This window comes from Salmo salar, chromosome ssa04 (genome assembly GCF_905237065.1).
Source record: "Salmo salar chromosome ssa04, Ssal_v3.1, whole genome shotgun sequence".
NCBI classification, from domain to species: Eukaryota; Metazoa; Chordata; class Actinopteri; order Salmoniformes; family Salmonidae; genus Salmo; species Salmo salar.
Genome location: NC_059445.1, coordinates 80,079,079 through 80,103,151, shown reverse-complemented (window position 1 = coordinate 80,103,151; position 24,073 = coordinate 80,079,079). Strand labels below are relative to the sequence as shown.

Below are 24,073 nucleotides of genomic sequence, written 5' to 3'. Positions count from 1 at the left end.
TGAACTAAGCTCACCAGGAATTTATAAATAATATTTTTCAAAAATCAATGGGATATATATATATATATATATATATCATGCATTTATAAGTCCAAAAATGTATTTAGCAATTTAGGATTCGAGCTAGATCTTTGCCAAGAGGCCACTTCTTTCCATTTTCATGTCAGTCTCTGTCTATAAATGTACAAATGTCAACTATATTTCAACTCAATCTCTCATAACCATGCCACTTTTATTAGACCATAAAACCCTTTCCAAAAGCCACTGATGAGGTTGGCATATGGAACGAGGAATTTCCATCTTTTTTTATTTTATTTAACCTTTATTCAACCAGGTAGGCCAGCTGAGAACAAGTTCTCATTTACAACTGCGACCTGGCCAAGATAAAGCAAAGAAGTGCGACAAAAACAACACAGTTAAACATAAACAAACGTACACAATAGAAGAATCTATGTACAGTGTGTGCAAATGTAGAAGATTAGGGAGGTAAGGCAATAAATAGGTCAGAGGCTAAATAATTACAATTTAGCATTAAAACTGGAGTGACAGATGTGCAGATGATGAAGTGCAAGTAGAGATACTGGGGTGCAAAAGAGCAAGAAGATAAATAACAATATGGGGATGAGGTAGTTGAGTGGGCTATTTACAGATTGGCTGTGTACAGGTACAGTGATCGGTAAGCTGCTCTGACAGCTGATGCTTAAATTTAGAGGGAGATAAGTCTCCAGCTTCAGTGATTTTTGCAATTTGTTCCAGTCATTGGCAGCAGAGAACTGGAAGGAAAGGTGGCCAAAATAAGTGTTGGCTTTGGGGATATCCAGTGAAATATACCTGCTTGAGCACATGCTACGGGTGGGTGTTGCTATGGTGACCAGTGAGCTGAGATAAGGCGGGGCTTTACCTAGCAAAGACTTATAGATGACCTGGAGCCAGTGGGTTTGGCAACAAATGTGTAGCGAGGACCAGCCAACGAGAGCATACAGGTCGCAGTATATGGGGCTTTGATGACAAAACGGATGGCACTGTGATAGACTACATCCAGTTTGCTGAGTAGAGTGTTGGAAGCTATTTTGTAAATGGCATCGCCGAAGTCAAGGATTGGTAGGATAGTCAGTTTTCCGAGGGTATGTTTGGCAGCATGAGTGAAATAGGAAGCCAATTCTAGATTTCATTTTGGATTGGAGATGCTTAATGTGAGTCTGGAAGGACAGTTTATAGTCTAGCCAGACACCTAGGTATTTGTAGTTGTCCACATATTCTAAGTCAAAACCGTCCAGAGTAGTGATGCTAGACGTGCGGGCGGGTACGGGCAGCGATCGGTTGAAGAGCATGCATTTAGTTTTACTAGCATTTAAAAGCAGTTGAAGGCCACAGAAGGAGTGTTGAATGGCATTGAAGCTCGTTTGGAGGTTTGTTAATACAGTGTCCAAAGAAGGGACAGACGTATACAGAATGGTTTCGTCTGCGTAGAGGTGGATCAGAGAATCACCAGCAGCAAGAGCGACATCACTGATATATACAGACAAAAGAGTCGGCCCGAGAATTGAACCCTGTGGCACCCCCATAGAGACTGCCAGAGGTCCGGACAAAAGGCCCTCCGATTCGAGAACACAAAGCCATGTGATCATAGGGTCCAATGAGTAGCAATAGGTGAGTCTGGGAGCCGATTCAGTAGTCGCTACTACGCTAGGCGAGCTAGAGACCAGAGATTCGGACAGCTAGCGGGCCGGGGCTAGCAGATGGGCCTTCGGCGACGTCGCAACGGAGGAGCCTGTTGAAACCACCACGGACGAATTCGTCAGCAGACAAGTCGTGATGGATCGCCTCCGTGTCGGCAGTAAAGGGTCCAGGCCAATTGGCAAGAGGAATTGTAGCCCAAGAGTTAGCTGGTGGACCTCTTCGGCTAGCCGGGAGATGGGCCTAGCTCAAGGCTAACTGGTGCTTGCTTTGGGACAGAGACGTTATCCAAGAGTAGCCACTCAGATTGCAGCTAGCTGCGATAATCTGGTGTAAAAGTTCAGAGCTTGCGGTAGCAATCCGGAGATGTGGTAGAGAAAAAGCTGTCCGATATGCTCTGGGTTGATATCGCGCTGTGCAGACTGGCAGGTAATGACCGAACTGAGCCTGGCAGGCGTCCGAGATAACGGCGAAGACCGCTATCAGTGGCTAACTGACTACTAGCTAGCTACTGATGGGGGTTCCGGTTCTGAAGTATAAAAATACCATATCCATACCACATTAGGTGATGCGGTCTGCAGAAAAGGATATTCAGGCCATAGATGGAAAGTGAGATTAAAATAAATATACGAATAAAACGATATTTACACAGGACAGGACACACAGCCGACTACTACACCATCTTAGATTTTTTTAAATATATAAGCAATCTCCCACCCTTTTTGGATTTATAAATCAATTATATACTCAATGATACCTGTAGAATATAACTTATAAATGCCTCAAGTTTAGCGTATCACCTCATCAGAACCCAAACTTTAAGCTTGTTTTACTCCAATGTCTGTGAACATAAAATAAACAAACCGTGTACAGCCTCAAAACATGCATAAAACTATAATTTCGCTATCTTGGATGGTTAGTCCAATATTGGATTCATTAAAGGGGCAATCTGCAGTTGAACCAACAGTGGATTCTTGGCACCTCTGTCACAAATGTAACCACTGAAATTCATAGACGGTGCTACGGATCATGATGGTTAGTCCATCCATACATTTTTATATGTATGGTTGTCTAACTATACAAATACTTTCTGAGATCAACTGACACTAACCAAAGAGTTTATCAAATTGAACAACTCCCTGTTTAAATAATTTTTATTACATTTACTCCTGTAAATTAAAACAGGAGTTGTTCAATTTGATAAACTCTTTGGTTAGTGTCAGTTGATCTCAGAAAGTATTTGTATAGTTAGACAACCATACATATAAAAATGTATGGATGGACTAACCATCATGATCCATAGCACCGTCTATGAATTTCAGAGTGGTTACATTTGTGACAGAGGTGCCAAAGATCCACTGTTGGTTCAACTGCGGATTGCCCCTTTAATGAATCCAATTGTGACTAAGCATGCACAGCATTACCTTTGCTAGATGGCCACTATGGTATTGAATATCCTCAGTCAAGCCAACTGAAAACAAACACCAGTCAGTTCCATAGTCTCAACCACAAACCCTTTTTCAAAATCATACTTGAGGCTGAGTGACCATCGTTGTCATCTTATAAATATAGCAATATAGCAATAAGTCACAATTTTCACCATTTATTTCAGGAACAAATATGTAACACCCATCAAACAACAAACTGTAAGTGGTATATTTCATCACAGCATATTACACAAAAAAATAAAACTCATGTTTGGATCTAACCCTTTCGAACGAAACGACAGCCACCTGCCACAGCTGTACTGCACAGCATGTGGCTCGGTAAGAAAGAGACATTTTAATCTAAAATTGTGACAAAGACAACACTTGAAGTGAAAGTTTAGTGATGCAATCAGACTAAAAACAGCCATGGACAATGACATTCTGGTGGTGGTACCAAATCTTTCTGAATCAAAAATTCAGTCAGTGTAAGATCCTGCAGAAACTCCTGGGTCCAGTTTCCCAAGTACAGATTAAGCCTAGTCCTGGACAAAAAAGTATTCTCAATTGAGAATCTCCATTGAAATAACTTTTAGTAAAGGACTAGGCTTAATCTGTGCATTTATGTAATTACAATATAAATACAAAGAAATAGTAAATTAACTCACTACATTAAAAAACAAGTAGAGCACCTTTTACACATTACATTTAAAATATATATAGTTTCACCTAAATCTGGCAACCCTTAAAACCATACATTTAAGTATACCGACTGTCATGAGCAGGTAAATACATTTTTTAAAATGCCTGTTAATCTCTAGTTTGAATGACACAAGAGGACCAGTGAGCTGGTGTCGTTGGTAAGGCCGGTCTCCAACCACCCAGTCCTACTGTTGTATGCAAGCTTTGTTCTACCTCAGCACTAATACACCTGTTCAACTTATCTTCAGTCTCCAGACCAGGGATGGGAAACTGGCGGACCCTTTTATATAACCCACGGATCAAATGTTCTTTTTAGGAACTCAGTCGGAGTCTGAATTTACTGTTGAGAGTTAGAATAGCATATACCTGGAGCAATTTCTAAGTTTTGTTGTGCAGCAGTTTCTCTTACTGTATGCCAGTAACTCACAGTCAGTAAATAAGCCAATGTCAGCTAACAGTTTTAAGATTAGACTAATTTACCACCAGCCATCTAATCTTGTCATAATCATGGTTGAATTACTAACCGGGAGACCAACTGATTTTGTAAGTCACTCAAACTGATAACATTTTTCTCCACCCAATGGGAAAATGAGAATTGCATAAAGTTAGAAAATGACCAAATCTTCTCTGCCAGTAGAATCTAAGGCATGGAGGACCAGTATTATCTAAGGCATGGAGGACCAGTATAATCTTTGAGGCATGGAAGTTGATAAACTGTCAGGAATGGTGTAGTCTGTAGCATAAGACCAGTGAGCTGGTGCAGTCTAACGTCGGTATCCTTTCCAGCTCACAGCGTGCTGAGGAATTCTCTGACCTGTGTGGAAACCGGGATAATTTTTTTAAACATGTAAGCCATAACAAATTCTGATTTGAGGTGAACTAAACAATCTCTTGATACAAAAGTGCAAACCAAAACTAACCTTGTCCAGCACAGCTTCCTGTTTAATTTGATCATTCTTGAAGTCGTCATTAACATCCAGGACCAGGATGGGGACATCTTTCAGGTACTCAAAAGCAAGTCTAGAAGTAGGAAACAATATTACACTGGTAACATTCCCAAATTCCTAGTAATGCCAGCCCTTTGACAAAGAAACCACTCAATCTATACTGTCAAAATAGGACGAAAGTTGACATGATACTCTAACACTTAATACCAGCACACACAAAAATAAAAAAAAGTTGCACATTGGCTAAAACACACTCAACAAAAACACAACCTGTAAAGTTTTAGTCCCATGTTTCATGAGCTGAAATAAGATATTAGAAATGTTCCATAAGCACAAAAAGCTTAACGCTCTCAAATTAGTTTACATTGTTTGCCAAGATGATATCCACGACAGGGCAAGAAGCATGATCATGACACAGGTGCACCTTGTGCTGGGGACAATAAAAGGCCACTAAAATGTGTAGTTGTGTCACAACACAATGCCACGGATGTATGAAGTTGAGGGAGGGTGCAAATGGCACGCTGACTGCAGGAATGTCCAGCAAAGCATTGAATGTTAATTTCTCAAGCATCAACCTAGTTTTAGAGAATTTGGCACTATGTCCAACCGGCCTCACAACCGCAGACCACGTATATGGCGTCACGTTGGCGAGCAGTTTGCTGATGTCAACGTTGTGGACAGAGTGCCCTATGGTGACGGTGGGGTTTGGTATGAGCAGGCATAAGTTACGGACAAAGAAACAATTGCATTTTGAATGCGCAGAGACACCGTGAGGAGATCCTCAAGGCCCATTGTGGTGCTATTCCTCCGACGACATCACGTCATGTTACTGCATGATAATGCACAGCCCGATGTCGCAAGGATCTGTACAGAATTCACAGAAGCTGAAAATGTCCCAGTTCTTCCATGGCCTGCATACTCAGACATGTCACCCATTGACCATGTTTGCAATGCTCTGGATCGACATGTATGACAGCATGTTCCAGTTCCTGCCAATATCCAGAAACATCGCACAGCCATTGAAGAGCAGTGGGACAACACCAAATCAAAGTTCAGGGTCGGAGCCGGTGTAGTACGATTCAATCTTAGCCTTGTATTGGTGCTTGGCCTGTTTGATCGTTCGGAGGGCATAGCAGGATTTTCTTATAAGCTTCCAGGTTAGAGTCCTGCACCTTGAAAGAGGCAGCTCTACCCTTTAGCTCAGTGTGAATGTTGCCTGTAATCCATGGCTTCTGGTTGGGGTATGTACGTACATCCCACAATAAACAGCCTGATCAACTCTAAGCAAAGGAGATGTCGCACTGCATGAAGCAAATGGTGGTCACACCAGATCCTGACTGGTTTTCTGATCTACACACATACCTTTTTTCAAGGCATCTGTGACCAAACAGATGCATATCTGTATTCCCAGTCATGTGAAATCTATACGGTGCATTGCAAAAAATATTCAGACCCCTTTCCCTTTTCCACATTTTGTTAGAGAATCTTCTAAAATTGATGAAATTATTTTTTTGCCTCAATCTAAAAAGACAATACCCCATAATGACAGTGAAAACAGGCCCATTTTTTTGCACATTTATTAGAAAGTTTGGAACAACCAAGACTCTTCCTAGAGCTGGCCGCCCAGCCAAACTGAGCAATCAAGGGGAGAAGGGCCTTGGTCAGGGACGTGACCAAGAACCTGATGGTCAATATGACAGAGCTCCCGAGGTCCTCTGTGGAGATGGGAGAACCTTCCAGAAGGACAACCATCTCTGCAGCACTCCACCCATCAAGCCTTTATGGTAGAGTGGCCAGACGGAAGACACGCCTCAATAAAATAGGGACATGACAGCCTCCTTGAAGTTTGCCAAAAGGCACCTAAAGGACTCTCAGACCATGAGAAACAAGATTCTCTGGTCTGATGAAAGAAAGATTCAACTCTTTGGCCAGAATGCTAAGCGTCACGTCTGGAGGAAACCTGGCACCATCCCTACGGTGAAGCATGGCTGTTGCAGCATCATGCTGTGGGGATGTTTTTCAGCGGCAGGGACTGGGAGGCAGTCAGGACTGAAGGAAAGATGAACGGCAAAGTACAGAGAGATCCTTGATGAAAACCTGCTCCAGAGCGCTCAGGACCTCAGACTGGGGTGAAGGTTCACCTTCCAACAGGACAACGACCCTAAGCACACAGCCAAGACAACACAGGAGTGGCTTCAGGACAAGTCTCTGAATGTCAGAGCCCAGACTTGAACCCGATCAAACATCTCTGGAGAGACCTGAAAATAGCTGTGCAGTGACGCTCCCCATCCAACCTGACAGAGCTTGAGAGGATCTGCAGAGAAGAATGTGAGAAACTCCCCAAATACAGGTGTGCCAAGTTTGTAGCATCATTCCCTATAAAACTTGGCTGTAATCGCTGCCAAAGGTGCTTCAACAAAGTATTGAGTAAAGCATCTGAAGACGTACGTAAAATCTCAGTATTTTTAATACATTTGCAAAGATTTCTGAAAACCTCATTGTGTCATTATGGGGTAGATTGATGAGGGATATTTTTTTTTTTATTCATTTTAGAATAAGGCTGTAACCTAACACAATGTGGAAAAAGTCAAGTGGTCTGAATACTTTCTGAATGCGCTGTATGTATAAATGGGTAAACACTTACTGAGTACTGCGGTGGTACAGCCAGCACTCGTGCTTATAGTGCAGTTGCTCCAGATAGTCAATTGGAATTCCTTGTTCCTCCTCCCGTCCTCGGCAGTGCAGCCTCTGCATACATCTCTGAAAGACAGAGGTTTCATTTTTGGGTCAGTTTCTCTGCCAGGCCGAAATATATAGACCATGTAAGCACTTCAGTATAATGTAATATTGAAAATGAAATCCTCAAAAGATGAAAATTAAATCCTTAAGCACATGGCTGTGTAAAAAATAAATGAAATAGGAAGTCATCTGACCACCAAACTGTCTGGAGTTCAAACACTTGTGAAGTGAGGGTGTAAAGGCTTTACTCACCTGTGGGTCAGCCCGAAGGTAGATCATGGCATCCAGCTCAATTTGAGACTCAAACTGAGAGAGCAGCCAACCGTGCCAGTCTTGGTAAATGTCCCATTCGGTCTCATTCATGTCCCCAGACTCAAATAGGTTGGAGGCAAATACATACCTGGCAAAAAAAATAAATAAAAAATAGCCACAATACAAGTCAGACTCAGTGAAATAAAGACAGTCATACCACTACCATAGGTTCTCAAGTCATATTCTGATTTTCCAACTAGACCAATCAACCACCAGACGGTTACACACCGGTCACTGTAAACAGAGCGCTCAAAGAACTGGACCGGTTTCTCTGCCTGTTGCAACTTTGCAGAAGGGGGCTGCAGCTGAGCGCGCACACGACTCAGACAGGCGTAACTCTGGAATGTGTAGGACCAGCGGCTAGGTTTGTCATACAGCATCTGCAGCAGGTTGCCTCCACTCTTCTGAGATGTGCTGAGCTCCTGGAAAAGGGAACACAATTGTCAAGCGAAAGGACCAATTGTCCAACATTGTGACTCACATGAATTTAACATAAAAAAATGGGATAACATTTTACGTAACATTATGTACGGGACATAACATTGTAGTTACCTTATACTCATTGTCAGTGTTTTGAACGTTGCACCACTTCCCAATGGGCTCCGGTATGACCTCCCATTCTTCTGAAGATTTTTCTAAAATGTGCACTAATGTAGACTTCCCTGCAGCTGCAACACACATTAACACTTTTCAAGCAGTATCCCAATATAACGATATTAGGGAAAACAAGAATACATTATTTTTTTTAAGTTAGCTGGTTAACCAGAATAATTTGCACTCTGCTAGCAAGACGCGCATAGCTAACTCACAAGAACCCAAAGCCATACAATGTGATTGGTTTAGGGCAGAAACAGTGATTGGTTTAGGGCAGAAACAGTGATTGGTTTAGGGCAGAAACAGTGATTGGTTTAGGGCAGAAACAGTGATTGGTTTAGGGCAGAAACAGTGATTGGTTTAGGGCAGAAACAATCAGATTGACATTTTTAGAAACCAAAGGGCAGAGTACAACAGATACAAAACTTTTAAACAAGGCAGACGTTTGTTTGAACTGATTATCTTGTAAATAAAACGTTGAGTTACAAGTTGTGTTACAGTAGTCAGACATATGTGACAATATCTAAGATTCTTCAGGAGACCAGTTGTGTCAAATTGAACAGCTAGCAACGACATGCTAAGCTAATCAGAGCAAGCTAGTTAACGAAGCATTTTGCAACCTCTACTCATTTTGAATTAATATATAAAGCTAGCTAAGCAGTCAAATAAACAAGTCAGCTAACATTTGCTTTATTGAAATGTTAAGTTGAATAAGGTACATATAAGGGGGAAGGACAATTATGCTGCCCCAGGGGCTTGTAAGTGATCTTAACCCAAATATACATTTCTGCTCCCAAGGCAGTATAAACAATCTGTTCCAATGTTTAATTAAAAAGTCACATGTGGTCCTCCCACTACGACTCGGGAAACATGCAGTTTATTAGGCTACAGATTAAATACATTAACTTCACAGGGTGGTAAAAGTGCAAGGTAACGGATGAGTTTGATGTCCTTTTCCCAATAAATATCGAGGGTCTTATTCTGGTGACATGATCATCATACTTGACTGCCGTTTATCCGCAACTTATACCCGAACTGGACCTGCGGGCTAGACCGCGCGTACCAATACTAGAGTGGGCACAATCTATATAAAACACACAATTTTTCGTAAGCAAACCATAAGTAGATTTTCAAAAATTATATTGAAAGCCATTTCGTTTGTGTTTAAGTAGTCGGTACATGAGAATAACTGCACAAGGTAATCACTCACAGCCTTTTGTGCGCAACAAGTCCATTTCATGGAAGCATCTCGTGGGAAATTGCACATCGTTTATTTATTTTTTGCGGTTGTGAATATTTGCATTGAAATATGTCTAATTGGATGGAAACCTAGCTGGTGTAATTATTTTTCGCCAGCCTATCAATTTAGCTAACTTGGCAATTACAACTAGATAGTAAACTAGCTAACTTTAAGTGTTTCGGAGTAATAAAAATACAGGCAAAAGATTGAGAATGTATTGTTTTGGCGCCAATACTTGTTTACAGTGAACAGAATGCAATGTACTCGCTAGTAAAATCAGACCAAACATGTTGGAGTTAAACATCCACATAGCTAGTTAGTTAACTACCTATCTAATTTTAGAAATAGATCGATAGTTAGCTCTCAGATTGTGTACGTTAAATGTGTAGTCAGCTGGCTGTGTAAACTCACCAATGTTTCCTTCAATGGATATCTTCTTAGTTCTTTTCTCAAAACTGTTGTCAAAACCTGGACTTGAACATATTCTCTTAGGAGGTGTTGCCATTATAAAGAATGAGATATTGGCTAAATTATTTAGCTCGTTATAAACTCAAAACCTTGATAGCCAAGTTACCGAAGTGATCCCAAGGGACATACAGGAGCAGAGTAGCGCGATAATCAGATCAAATTGAATTCCGCGCCGAGGATATATACGTTACTACTTCCGGGGTTGGACCAAAGCTTCAATACTACATGACCCACAAGACATCGAACTACAAGTATTCTTCAAGATTCGTGTAGTTAGTACATTCACAGTCTTCTGGTGCATTAAAGCCGTGAATATTGAATACACTGAAATTCCTCAATGGAAATGCTCTCCATTGAGTCGTGGAGATATCTATTCAACTCCATGCTTCCCCATACTTCAAAAATCCCCAATTTGGTGGGTCTATAGCTGGTTTATAAAAGGCAAGTCTGATATTTTAGTAGAAAGGTTCCAGGACCTTTATGGCAAAACCCTGTACGACAAGGTCGTGTTCAAACCTTGGTTGAGCTCCTGCCCGGCTAGATGGACAGGCATCGCATTGCACCAACCAATGGTTGCGTGCCACGTCATCAACTGTGCTGTCGGGCACACCAGATTACGATAACATATGATGTGGTTAGCTGATATGTAAATAAAGAAAAGATGGCGCCGGAGGGGATGGCTGCCGTCTTATCGGCTCTTAACCGACCATGCTTTTTTGTTTGTTTTTTCGCGTTGTTCGTAACTTGTTTTGTACATAATGTTGCCGCTACCGTCTCTTATGACCGAAAAGAGCTTCTGGACATCAGATCTGCGATTAACTCACCTCAGATTAGACAAAGAGTTTTTCTTCAATGAGTCAGATGGGAGGGAGATACTACAGACACCCGACCAGGCCCAGATCCCCGTCATTCGCTGGAGAAGGAAACTGAGATTTTGCGGAAAAAGATCAGGGTGCCTTGTGAGGTTCAGGCGATGAGTGGCTAATCTGCCTTTGCCTTCCATCCTGCTAGCTAACGTTCAATTGCTGGAAAATAAATGGGATGAACTGAAAGCACATATATCCTACCAACGGGACATTGAAAACTGTGATATCTTACGTTTCACCGAGTGGTGACTGAACAACGACATTAAGAAAATACAGCTGGCAGGTTATACACACTATCGGCAGGATAGAACAGCAGCCTTTGGTAAGACACGAGGCGGAAGCCTGTGCATATAAGTAAATAACAGCTGGTGCACGATATGTAAGGAAGTCTCAAGGTTTTGCTCACCTGAGGTAGAGTATCTCATGATAAGCTGTAGACCACACTATCAACCTAGAGACGTTTTCATCTGTATTTTTCATAGCTGTCTACATACCACCACAGACAGATGCTGGCACTAAAACCGCACTCAAAGCGCTGTATACCGCCATAAGCAAACAAGAAAACGCTCACCCAAAGGCGACGCTCCTAGTAGCCGAGGACTTTAATGCAGGGACACTTAAATCCGTGTTACCTCATTTCTATCAGCATGTTAAATGTGCAACCAGAGGGGAAAAGAACTCTGGACCACCTTTACTCCATACACAGAGACGCGTACAAAGCTCTCCCTCGCCCTCCATTTGGCAAATCTGACCATAATTCTATCCTCCTGATTCCTGCTTACAAGCAAAAACTAAAGCAGGAAGCACCAGTGACTAGATCAATAAAAAAATAGGTCAGAGGAAGCAGATGCTAAGCTACAGGACTGTTTTGCTAGCACAGACTGGAATATGTTCCAGGATTCCTCCGATGGCATTGAGGAGTACACCACATCAGTCATTGGCTTCATCAATAAGTGCATCGATGACGTCCCCACAGTGACCGTATGTATATACCCCAACCAGAAGTCATGGATTACAGGCAGCATCCGCATTGAGCTAAAGGCTAGAGCTACAGCTTTCAAGGAGCGGGACTCTAACCTGGAAGCTTATAAGAAATCCCGCTATGCCCTCCGACGAACCATCAAACAGGCAACGTGTCAATACAGGACTAAGATCGAGTCATACCACACCGGCTCTGACGCTCGTCGGATGTGGCAGGGCTTGCAAACCATTAAACACTACAAAGGGAAGCACAGCCGAGAGCCGCCCAGTGACACGAGCCTACCAGACGAACTAAACTACTTCTATGCTCGATTTGAGGGAAATAACACTGAAACATGCATGAAAGCACCAGCTATTCCGGAGGACTGTGTGATCACAATCTCCGCAGCCGATGTGAGTAAGACCTTTAAACAGGTCAACATTCACAAGGCCGCAGGGCCAGACGGATTACCAGGATGTGTACTGCGAGCATGTGCTGACCAACTGGCAAGTGTCTTCACTGACATTTTCAACCTCTCCCTGTCCGAGTCTGTAAGACCACCATAGTCCCTGTGCCCAAGAACACTAAGGTAACCTGCCTAAATGACTACCGACCCGTAGCACTCACATCTGTAGCCATGAAGTGCTTTGAAAGTATGGTGATGTCTCACATTAACACCATCATCCCAGAAACCCTAGACCCACTCCAATTTGCATACCGCCCCAAAAGATCCACAGATGTTGCAATCTCTATTGCACACCTGGACAAAAGGAACACCTATGTGAGAATGCTATTCATTGACTACAGCTCATCGTTCAACACCATAGTGCCCTCAAAGCTCATCAATATGCTAAGGACTAAACACCTCCCTCTGCAACTGGATCCTGGACTTCCTGACGTGCCGCCCCCAGGTGGTAAGGGTAGGTAACAACACATCCGCCACGCTGATCCTCAACACAGGGACCCCTCAGGGGTGCGTGCTCAGCTCCCTCCTGTACTCCCTGTTCACTCATGGCTGCACGGCCAGGCACAACTCCAACACCATCATTAAATTTGACAATGACACAACAGTGGTAGGCCTGATCACCGACAATGACGAGACAGCCTATAGGGAGGAGGTCAGAGACCTGGCCGTGTGTTGCCAGGACAACAACCTCTCTATCAACGTAACCAAGACAAAGGAGATGATTGTGGACTACAGGAAAAAGAGGACTGAGCACGCCCCCATTCTCATCAACTGGGCTGCAGTAGAGCAGGTTGAGAGCTTCAAGTTCCTTGGTGTCCACATCACCAACAAACTAACATGGTCCAAGCACACTAAGACAGTCGTGAAGAGGGCACAACAAAACCTATTCTAAACAGCTTCTACCCCCAAGCCATAAGACTCCTGAACAGCTAGTCAAATGGCTACCCAGACTATTTGCAGTGCCCCCCCTCTTTACACCACTGCTACTCTCTGTTGTCATCTATGTATAGTCACTTTAATAACTCTACCTACGTGTACATATTACCTCAACTAACCGGTGCCCCCGCACATTGACATCTGTACCGGTACCCCCTGTATATAGTCTCGCTATTGTTATTTTACTGCTGCTCTTTAAATACTTGTTACTTTTATCTCTTATTCTTATCTGTATTTTCTGGAAACTGCATTGTTGGTTAGGGGCTCGTAAGTAAGCATTTCACTGTAAGTATTGTTTCACTGTTGTATTTGGCGCATGTGACTAATAACATTTGACGTGATTTGATTTGAAAGGTCAGAAACTGTCAGCTGTGGTCAAATTCACCTACCTTGGTAGCGGAATTTTTTGGGGTGTTCACATAGACAATGAAACAAACATCAGGATCGCCAAGGCTAGTGCAGCCTTTGGTCGTCTGTGAGATTTGGTGTGGGAAAGGACAGGCATCAAACTGGAAACAAAACGGTTCACCAGGCAGTCATATTACCGACCCTTACTTATGGCTGCAAATCCTGTCTACCAGTCTACCAACTCCATGCCAGGAAACTAAGCCACTTTCACCTGAACTGTTTGAGGAAGCTCCTGAGGACCAAGTGGCAGGACAGAATCTCAGACACTGTAGTTCTCAACGGTGCTGACATGATGAGCATTCCCAAACTGCTTATGAAAGCACAGCTCAGATGGGCAGGCCATGTGACCAGGATGCCTGTGTCCGTCTCCCTAAGCAGATCATTTCTCAGTCATTTTTCAGATTTATCTCACATGAATTGCCTATGTGGAAAGCGGTTAGACCTCGTTTCATTGGGCGAATTCGTTTTGCATTGTCCAGTGCCCATTGGTTCTAAAGTGACATTTCTACCCACCCGGGGTACTGGGAGATGCTAAATGAACTTGCCCAGTAATTCATGATGTAATGAATTAGAAGTCTAAGGTTTGGGCTGTTCAAGCCCAACTCCAGCTGTTCCCCACTGCCTATCAATCTGACCACCAGATTGATAGGCATTCTTGTCATAATATGGATTTGGTGTATATATATATATATATATATATATATATATATATACACACACCAAATCCATATTATGACAAGAACAGCTCAAATAAGTAAAGAGAATCATTAAAGTGCAGTTGGAAAAACCATCAAGGGCAATGATGAAACTGGCTCTCATGAGGACCGCCACAGGAAAGGAAGACCCAGAGTTACCTCTGCTGCAGAGGATACGTTCATTAGAGTTACCTGCACCTCAGATTGCAGCCCAAATAAATGCTTCACAAGTAACAGACACATCTTAACATCAACTGTGAATCAGGCCTTCATGGTCGAATTTCTGTAAAGAAACCACTACTAAAGGACACCATTAAGAAGAAGAGACTTGCTTGGCCCAAGAAACACAAGCAATGAACATTAGACCGATGGAAATCGGTCCTTTGGTCTGATGAGTTCAAATTGTACATTTTTGGTTCCAACTGCTGTGTCTTTGTGAGATGCAGAGTAGGTGAACGGATGATCTCTGCATGTGTGGTTCCCACCGTGAAGTGTGGTGGAGGAGGTGTGATGATGTGAGGGTGCTTTGCTGGTGAAACTGTCTGTGATTTATTTAGAATTCAAGGCACATTTAACCAGCATGGCTACCACAGCATTCTGCAGCAATACACCATCTCATCTGGTTTGCACTTAGTGGGACTATCATTTGTTTTTCAACAGGACAATGACCCAAACACACCTCCAGGCTGTGTAAGGGCTATTTGACCAAGAACGAGAGTGCTGCATCAGATTACCTGTCCTCCACAATCACCCGACCTCAACCCAATCGAGATGGTTAAAGGATGAGTTGGACCTGCAGAATGAAGGGAAAGCAGCCAAAAAGTGCTCAGTATATGTGGGAACTACTTCAAGACTGTTGGAAAAGCATTCCTCATGAAGCTGGTTGAGGAATGCCAAGAGTGTGTAAAGCTGTTATCAAGGCAAAGGGTGGCAATTTAACACTTTTTAGTTTACTACATAATTCCATATGTGTTATTTCATAGTTTTGATGTCTTCACTATTATTCTACAATGTAGAATGTAGAAAATAGTACAAATAAAGAAAAACCCTTGAATGAATAGGTGTGTCCAAACTTTTGACTGGTACTGTGTGTATATATATGGAAAACCATCCTATTATTGAGTGGATATAATGAAAAGTGGATTTAACAAGTGACATCAGTAAGGGATCATAGCGTTCACCTGTATTCACCTTGTCAGTCTATGTCATGGAAAGAAAGGGAAGGGAAAGGGGGATACCTTGTCAGTTGTACAACTGAATGCATTCATCTGAAATGTGTCTTCTGCATTTAACCCAACCCCTCTGAATCAGAGCATGTGTTCTTAATGATTTGTATACTCAGTGTAAATTAATAAATTGTATTTGTGCATATTTAAACAAATTATGCAATCCTATGAAGTAATTTGCCAAAGACCTAAACCCAAAGAAAGCAAATGGCATCAGAGGCAAGGAAAAACTTTCTAGGGAAAGAAGAAACCTTCAGAGAAATCAGACATAGTGGGGCCTTGTTATAGAGAAATCATTATATTTGTAGTTAATAGTAATGTTTTAAATATAAGACTGGTGTTTCTATTTCATTGAATTTAAAAAAAACTTTTAACGTGAATGTCTGATTTCACAATCTGTTCATAACCATGGTTATCAACTGCACAGCAGAAATGGAACGTAAGTCACAGAAAATAGATAAATAGTTGTGGTAGCAACTGCAGAGAAGTACTTGGGTGTACGAGATTTTACTGCAGATGAGTTTCCATGTGTGTTGAACGATATTGTCCCGTCCTCCCAGGCAGCCGGCCTGCTGTAGGATCAGATAGGGCCAAGTAGTGGGATAGTGGTGAGGTTTTAATGGGCGTAGGGTTGGTTAGTTGGTAGGGCAATTTTTCTTTCCATTTCCCTTCCCTTTTGTGTCACATTGTGTAATGAAATCAGACGGCAGAACAGTAGGCGGAAACACAGGGCAAGATAAGATAAATAGATTAATAGGGAGTCCTCACACTCCAGTACAGTAGGTGGCGGTGTATGCACCTTTCAGTTGGTTGCGATCCGCCAATACAAATTCAAAGAAGAACTTCGCAATCTTTGTTTTGCGGTTCCGGCATTGTAGGAACACCAGCCCAGACAGGAGCCACGCCGAACACACGACTAGAAAAAGACATCAAGGTAGTTTCATTTGGGTGGTCGCATTCTATTAAAGCCGAAATGTTAGTTAACTCAGGTTTCAAGTATAAGCATTTATACATTACTTTTCTAATTGCAGACTTATCTCTATTAATGAACGGGTCGCTTACTAAGCCATGGGAGTCTTGAGGCCTGCGACGTCTTTGTCTGCGTGCGGATAGCATGCTTTGTGTAGCTAGCTAGAAAACTACCAACATTGTTGCTGGTTTTGGAAATGTATAATTCAGGCATTTACTCGCTAACTAATAACAGACGTGCAAGAGAATTATAAGTCTAAACTCATCTAACTAGCTATGTAAGGTTACCTACTCATTCATTGAAATGTTACCTAGCTAGTCAGCTAAATACAACCTCACATTGGCTCTGTTTTTTTAGGCCGGCCAGAGATTGGTATAGGACCAGCCCATCCAAATTAAAAATTATTGTTTAGCTAGCAACTCAAATGGCCATGCCATTGATACAGGAGTTTAATTGACTCTGATGTAAAATATGATGTATTACAGTTCGCCTAGCTAGTGGTTCCGTAATTAAATTGATTCAAATTCTGTGTTTCCCGGGTTGTGATTTGAAGATGTATTGACTGGGGCGCTCTGGCTTTACCTCCCAAAATGGCTCCCGCCTGACCCGTTTATTCTCCTCTATAGTCAGCTATGCTTCAGCAAAGTCCCACACTCTTGCGAGATGGACAAACATTTTATATTTCGACAACGCTAAACCATTATCCTTTTTTATATGGCCAGTTATCGTCAAATCTGCAATAGGAGACTTTTGGGCGAATGGACCAAATTCACATAGAAGTGTGTTTTGTGTTTCTCATTAAACAAGCATAAGAAGCGGTAGATGTGTTCTATTTGCGTTATTTCTATGCTTCCCTTTTAAGTTTAATTTGCGCATGTTTTACTTTAGTTTTTGTACACCAACTGAAAATGCAATATATTTGATAATGGCAAAGAGATTCAACAGCGGTTTTGATGGAACAATGATTCTCTACAGTGGACTTGTTTTGTCACCATAAACTGAAATGAAGCTAACTATTATGATTTTAGCAACCAGGAAAAGTCGGAGTGATTTCTACGTAGTGCATCTTTAAGTGCTAGTTATCCATCTAGATGTACTGACTGTATTGCGCTGGTTGTGGGCCGGAACTAATACTGATATTATTTGTACACTGCAAATTGTCCACAATTAAGCACAAAAACACATTTTATTTGTAAATAACAATTACATACCCTAATTACACTGCGACACAATTTTTTTATTTATGTTTTATTTAACTAGGCAAGTCAGTTAAGAACAAATTCTAATTTACTATGAAGGCCTACCAAAATGCCTTCTGCGGGGAAAGGGCCTGGGATTTAAAATAAATATAGGACAAAACACACATCACAACATAAAGAGAGACCTAAGACAACAACATAGCATGGTAGCAACAAGGCAGCAGCACAAAACATGGTACAAACATTATTGGGCACAGACAACAGCACAAAGGGCAAGAAGGTAGAGATACGACAATACATCACACAAAGCAGCCACACGATCACATGTTTTTTTTATTCGTGGGAATACCTGGGAACAGATTTTGTCAATTAAACAATGTTTTTTGCTGAAAATCCTGATATATATTTTTGTGTACCCCAAAACAAACAACCCGCAAACAGAGGGGCCTTAAAAAATCCCTCGCTGCTATGTTTTGGCCCGAGGGCAGCCTGTTGCCGCCCTTTAATGTATAGTAGCTTACTTTAACTGTCTCTCTCAAGCCAGGGCTGACCGATCATAAACGAACCATGGCAGATGGAGAGGGATTTGTGGTGCGTATTCGTGGCCTTCCCTGGTCTTGCGCTGTGGATGAAGTGGCAAGATTTTTCTCTGGTAAACCCCCCCCCCCCCCCCACACAGATACTTATTTTTTTCTCCCTAATAAAAACAAGCCTGTATGTATATCTGAAGTATTTTCAGGTGACTAAATTGGTGCAATAATATTCCAGATTGTAAAGTTGCAAACAATGGGACAAGCATCCATTTCACCTACACTCGTGAGGGCAGGCCAAGCGGCGAGGCCTTTGTAGAGCTGGAGTCAGAGGATGACCTGAAGATTGCTGTCAAGAAAGACCGAGAGACCCTGGGTCACCGATATGTGGAAGGTATTCATTCATTTGGTTTGTCTTCCGGTTTAAATAGTATCTTGAATTATGATTATCTTCAAGGTGATTGTGCCAACAGGTTCTGATATGAGATTAGATGCTAAAGAATCCCCATGGACTGTTTTCTGTCTCAGTATTCAAATCGAACAACGTGGAGATGGACTGGGTCATGAAGCACACCGGTCCAAACAGCCCAGAGACTGAGGGGGACGGGCTTGTGCGGCTGCGTGGCCTACCCTTCGGCTGTAGCAAGGAGGAGATTGTCCAGTTCTTCTTAGGTGTGTTTGGTGGCCTTTGTCCTCCAGTCCAATTAAGGTTATCACCCTCAGTTGATATCAACATAGCTTTGAAAATACACTGCCTGTAGTTCTAGATTTGGCTGAAGGAAAATTCTTATCTTAATGACCTCGACATTTAACTGAGATCTAATCTCTGTGATATGACATCACTATGATAGTCCATCAGAACTGAGACTTAATTAGAGCCTAGATGGATACTTCTGTTTTGGATGAATCTTACATTAGTCGTCCCTCAACAGTAGCACCACTCTATTAATTGGTGCAAACAAGCACTAACTTCATTTCTCAAACCTATTCTATGGGTCCCTTTTTATTTTGTATATGTTCCCAGAATGAAGTACAAAAAACAGTAAGTAAATAAATTATTCAAATGCTGACAGTCACCTGGTACGCTGTTCATACGGTTCTTCTTTTCATAGGGTTCTCGTGTCTGATGTGTTCTTTTTTTCCTTCGTTTTTTTTCTTCATTTTGTTATTTTTGAAGAAAAAGAGCAACAACTCTGTGAATGGGCATGTGATTTAATATGTCCCCCCCGCTGGGGTTATCTGTCCTTGGGTTGAAGGGTTGGAAATCGTGCCAAATGGGATAACATTGCCGGTGGACTTCCAGGGGAGGAGTACGGGGGAGGCCTTCGTGCAGTTTGCTTCACAGGATATAGCTGAAAAGGCTCTAAAGAAACACAAGGAAAGAATAGGGCACAGGTGGGGATGGATGGTTGGCTGGCTAAGCTGCTTTTCTTATGGTATTCACCTGTTACCACAATCGTCTTCTGTGGTAATGACACATGCCAAGAACCTGCACATGCTACAAGGACCATTCATACATGTACCCATTTCAGATCATCGCCCATAGTCTCTTCGAATTCAGAGACACACCTCGTATTTTTGGGCCAAAACATACTTTAGTGCTGAGTGATTGTCCTGGACTTGGTTTTGTGAGGAAGTTTTCGAAACGACTTCCACTCAAAGGTGTCAGAAAACACCTTTTGTACTGTAGATGGAGAATTCAGAATATACATCACTAAACTGGGTCAGATACAAATAAAATGCTTTTCATCTACCCCCCCCCCAATCCAGTTAATTTTGAATCGAATTTAAATGTGTTCTCTAAAAATGGCACCTTGACACCATGGTGTTTTTGCCCAAGATGGTACCAGTTTTCACTCTGCACTAATCCACAGGCCCTCATGGCACACAGATGTAACTGAGACCCAGTCTTCCTTGGGCCATGGATCCTGCAGTCACAAGGAAAGCTTTGATTTTCTGGGGTCAATAATGGCATTTATTTATTAATGGCAACACTGACAGTGTACTTCTCTATGGTTCTTTTGAGTAACCATAAGAAAAGATTTTTCATTTTTCTGGGTTTCTCAGTGATAGTTTATTAAAAAAAACAGGAAAATAGCCGTAGCATTCCAGTGGCTATTTGTCACTAACCCTAACAAGAGAAACCTCAATGTTCAGTCAGTGAAAGTCACAACTAATTTGAGACATTACTTCTCTTATAGATATTATGATTGACATGCATGGATGTGAGTAACAGGATGGAAATGCTACAGTGCTATGTCCTTAGTGCTCCCTGATTTGATTTGTTTTGCTCATGTACAGTATTCCCCTCAATAGTCGTTCTATGTTTTTGGTACTAGAACCCTGGCCTAATGCTTGTCTGTGTGCCTTTTTAGGTATATTGAGATATTCAAGAGCAGCAATGCAGAGGTGCGGACGAACTACGAGCCCCCACGCAAAACCATGGGCGGCATGCAGAGACCAGGCCCCTACGACAGGCCCGGTGGTGGAGGCGGCCGTGGCTACAACGGCATGAGCCGAGGAGGCTCTTTCGACAGGATGCGTCGTGGGGGCTACGGTGGAGGTGAGGCTGGTGAGAATATAGTACAGTTCTGTCCCTTCCATCCCTCTTTTTTGTGTGGTTTTCTTCAGGTTTCTGCTCGGTCTTTGGAAATCACAGGTGGATGGTGATGATAGGACACAGCGGCGTGGGAAAACTTGACATGTTTTTGGATGTTAGAATGCATACCGGAGTTTTGTATATTTCTACTGTATTCGTGGGTGGAACTAATCATAAGCGTTCTACCTCTGTGGACTTTCCTAACGTCTATAGGTTCAGATCGTTATAGTGACAGTGGTTCAAGTTTTCAGAGTACGACCGGACACTGCGTGCACATGAGGGGTCTTCCTTACCGGGCAACAGAGACTGACATCTACAGTGTGAGTACCAGAACTAGTTACGTAATATACACACTCAGTCACTGACTTGTAATGCTAATTGTTGCCATTTTTTTCCCCCCCCATGTAGTTTTTCTCTCCGCTGAACCCGGTGCGTGTGCACATCGAGGTCGGGCCAGACGGGAGGGTGACTGGAGAGGCTGACGTGGAGTTTGCCACGCATGAGGATGCTGTGGCAGCCATGTCGAAGGATAAAGCCAACATGCGTGAGTCTGCAGTAATTTCAGTGTGGGTCATAATCACTGTTCCTGTCTGGGTAGTTGCATCCTAAACCTTCTGTCTTTTTTCTTTTTTTTATCCAATCAAGATGTTTGCCTTGTTTCACACTGTCCTCTCTTCCTCAGAGCACCGTTATGTTGAGTTGTTCCTCAACTCGACAGCAGGGGGCAGCAATGGTGGCTATGGTGGACAGATGATGGGGGCTATGGGTGAGTTTTTATGGGAAGTAGATGAAGGCATAAAAGTGTATTCTGGGCCAACGGGTGTAGTTCTGTGTGCTGAATCACTTTGGCTTTAATTGGACATACACCATATTGTTGTAAGGTATTTTATTTGACAGAGTTCTATTTTCCACAGCTAACCAATCTTCCTATGGAGGCAGCCAACAGATGAGTACTGGTTATACAGGTGGTTACAGCAGCCAGTCCAGCATGGGGGGGTACAATGATTACAGTAAGTGTCAGCTCTCTGCTGCCTGTCACAGGAGAGTTGTTACTAACATTAAGCCACAGTTTCTTTCTTTACATTTCTTTACTTACCATATCAGATAAGAAAAATTCTTACATCTACATATATTTTATATCCTGGCCCTACATAGTTCACGATTTGCATCACTTACCAAATTATTACGTGGGGTCATATATGCTTGGAAAGTGGAGATGTCAAAGGGTTAACATTGTTGGAGACACATTGCCATTGTGGAGACAGCGTCCCGTTTACTAGCAAAGAGATTTGTTGTGGCAAATTTAACTAGGGTTTGGAATTGCCAACGGACCTCACGGTAAGATATGCATTGCGATTCTCATGATTCTATATGTATTGCGATTCTCATGATTCTATATGTGTTGTGATTCCATACTGTGATTTTATTGCTCATCATATGTCTGCTGCAGAGGGATGAGAAATCCATGATAACTAGTTTTGATTGGTCGTGGAAATAAAAGTGCTGAAAACAAATAGGGAGACTATGTAAAAGTTTGGAGAATAAGCTGACGGAACAATAATGGTGTTCCGGTGCAGGTACAGCCAACTAGCTCAAATATTGTCAATACAATATATCGTAAAATAATATAATTAGGTAACTATCGATTTTTTTTTTTTTTTTCTCGCCCCAATCCCTAAAATGAATGGTAAATACCTGTATTGTTTTCCCCACATTTAGCTAAGATGATTAGCTAGCCAGTTAAAATGTTTTAGTTAGCAGTCACGTCTACACTATTTTAATAACCATGTCAACAACATGTCTCCAAAAATGACATGGTGTCTCAGATTTTGTTGACATTTTACCATTGTGATGCGCATCCATGACTATCCACTTTCTATGTATATTTTTTGCATAGTTTGTATTGGAGAAGGTAAGTCTGCGTCGATAATAATGTTGGTATTTATTTTTCCTGTTAGGTAATCAGAGCGGGATGAGCAGCAGTTACTATGGCAGCAGCCGTGGCTCCGTGGGCATGAATGGCAGCATGGGAGCGGGATGGGGCATGTAGGAGGGGGGGGCGGGCAGCTGGAAAACTAGGTTCTTCGCTGTTGGCAAAGTATATTATGTTTGTTTTTCGCGAGTGTTACAGATTCTGTACAGACGGGAGTGGTTCAACTGTAATGTATGAAAGATGAGTGGAGGGCATGTTTTTACCCAAGCCTTTCTTAACCTTAACTCACTGGAGTCACTGTTTTTTTTGTTGTTTTGTATTGTGAATCTGAGACCGCACGGGGTGATGGATTTCAGTTCCACCCTAGTGATACCTGTAGTTAAAGCCTGAATGACTGGATTATGTTTGAAGCAACGTGTGCTTTTGTAAATATGGTAATCATGACTGCTCCTTTTTTCATAGTTCCTATAAATTTGCTTTGAGCCAGAGGGATTTTTATAATGTTAAAGAGCATGTTGAAATAGCATTTTTTTTTTTTATATATATATAAACAGGATATTCTTTTTGGTTGACTCACAAACCGCTAAATGTTTTAAACCTTGTTGTCTCATCCCCTCTCACTGTCATGGTTTTGATTCTGCTATTGGGCATTGTTAATAAACTTGTTAACACATTTTCTCTTGTCATTCCTTTTTTTTAAAGCAATATATTTTGGGGGTAATCACCACGGGCCTGTTTCCCAGACACCTAAAGGCTATTCCTGGTATAAAAAGAAAGCTCATTGACATTCTGTTAGTTCCTACTACCCAATTCTAACACTTGGTGTCGCTGTTAACCTATTTAGCGCATACTTGTGCTTTGTTTTATATAGATATATAGATTTATAGTTAACTAGGCAAGTCGGTTAAGAACACATTCTTATTTACAATGACGTCCTAACCCGGACTGCGCTGCAAAATACCTCTTTCCTATTCGCGGTACACTTCTGGTAATAGCCCCCTTACCTAGGCCTGCAGAAAGCGCACCGGTACTGGTCGACAATGTGCCTGTCCATATGCGCGCGTAGGCTAAATACCGTCCGTTTTATTTATTTTACATATTCTATCAACTTACATTCTCGGACAAATCAAAGGTTTTTTATAATACAATAATTATACTGATCGTTTGAGATTTGTTAATTG

General features: G+C 42.0%; 2 protein-coding genes across 6 annotated transcripts; one reads left to right on the top strand and one right to left on the bottom strand.

Moving 5' to 3' along the window:
• Window positions 1–3,264: 3,264 nt before the first annotated feature.
• zgc:110540 (deoxynucleoside kinase) lies at window positions 3,265–10,292 on the bottom strand. The gene is made up of 7 exons (XM_014198149.2): window positions 10,047–10,292; window positions 8,354–8,469; window positions 8,030–8,223; window positions 7,742–7,889; window positions 7,395–7,510; window positions 4,724–4,823; window positions 3,265–4,617 (listed from the first exon to the last, which is right to left on the bottom strand). Exons 1-7 carry the CDS (start codon window positions 10,138–10,140, stop codon window positions 4,591–4,593), a joined length of 795 nt encoding a protein of 264 aa, XP_014053624.2. The 5' UTR covers window positions 10,141–10,292; the 3' UTR covers window positions 3,265–4,590.
• A 6,181-nt stretch (window positions 10,293–16,473) lies between these two features.
• On the top strand, window positions 16,474–23,566 carry LOC106603917 (heterogeneous nuclear ribonucleoprotein H). 5 transcript variants are annotated; one of them, XM_014198143.2, is made up of 11 exons: window positions 16,474–16,595; window positions 18,371–18,482; window positions 18,599–18,754; window positions 18,889–19,032; window positions 19,617–19,755; window positions 20,736–20,932; window positions 21,173–21,279; window positions 21,368–21,503; window positions 21,642–21,725; window positions 21,874–21,969; window positions 22,918–23,566. In XM_014198143.2, the coding sequence occupies exons 2-11, from the start codon at window positions 18,398–18,400 to the stop codon at window positions 23,007–23,009; spliced, it is 1,236 nt and encodes a 411-aa protein (XP_014053618.1). In that variant the 5' UTR covers window positions 16,474–16,595; window positions 18,371–18,397; the 3' UTR covers window positions 23,010–23,566. The 5 variants fall into 5 exon arrangements, with proteins under 5 accessions (XP_014053618.1, XP_014053620.1, XP_014053621.1 ...); XM_014198145.2 differs by having other exon boundaries at window positions 16,475–16,595; window positions 20,736–20,923; XM_014198146.2 differs by having other exon boundaries at window positions 16,475–16,595; window positions 22,914–23,566.
• Window positions 23,567–24,073: the final 507 nt, after the last annotated feature.

Bases quoted from the DNA above. Each gene is read 5' to 3' on its own strand.
- zgc:110540 (XM_014198149.2), bottom strand. From the start codon at position 10,140: ATGGCAACACCTCCTAAGAGAATATGTTCAAGTCCAGGTTTTGACAAC. The intron at 8,224-8,353 runs GTAACTACAATG...TCCCTTTTCCAG, and splicing joins ACACTGACAATGAGTATAAG to GAGCTCAGCACATCTCAGAA. The intron at 4,618-4,723 runs GTTAGTTTTGGT...GTTTCCACACAG, and splicing joins AGGAAGCTGTGCTGGACAAG to GTCAGAGAATTCCTCAGCAC.
- LOC106603917 (XM_014198143.2), top strand. From the start codon at position 18,398: ATGGCAGATGGAGAGGGATTTGTGGTGCGTATTCGTGGCCTTCCCTGG. The intron at 19,033-19,616 runs GTGTGTTTGGTG...CTTGGGTTGAAG, and splicing joins GATTGTCCAGTTCTTCTTAG to GGTTGGAAATCGTGCCAAAT. The intron at 21,504-21,641 runs GTGAGTCTGCAG...TCTCTTCCTCAG, and splicing joins GAAGGATAAAGCCAACATGC to AGCACCGTTATGTTGAGTTG.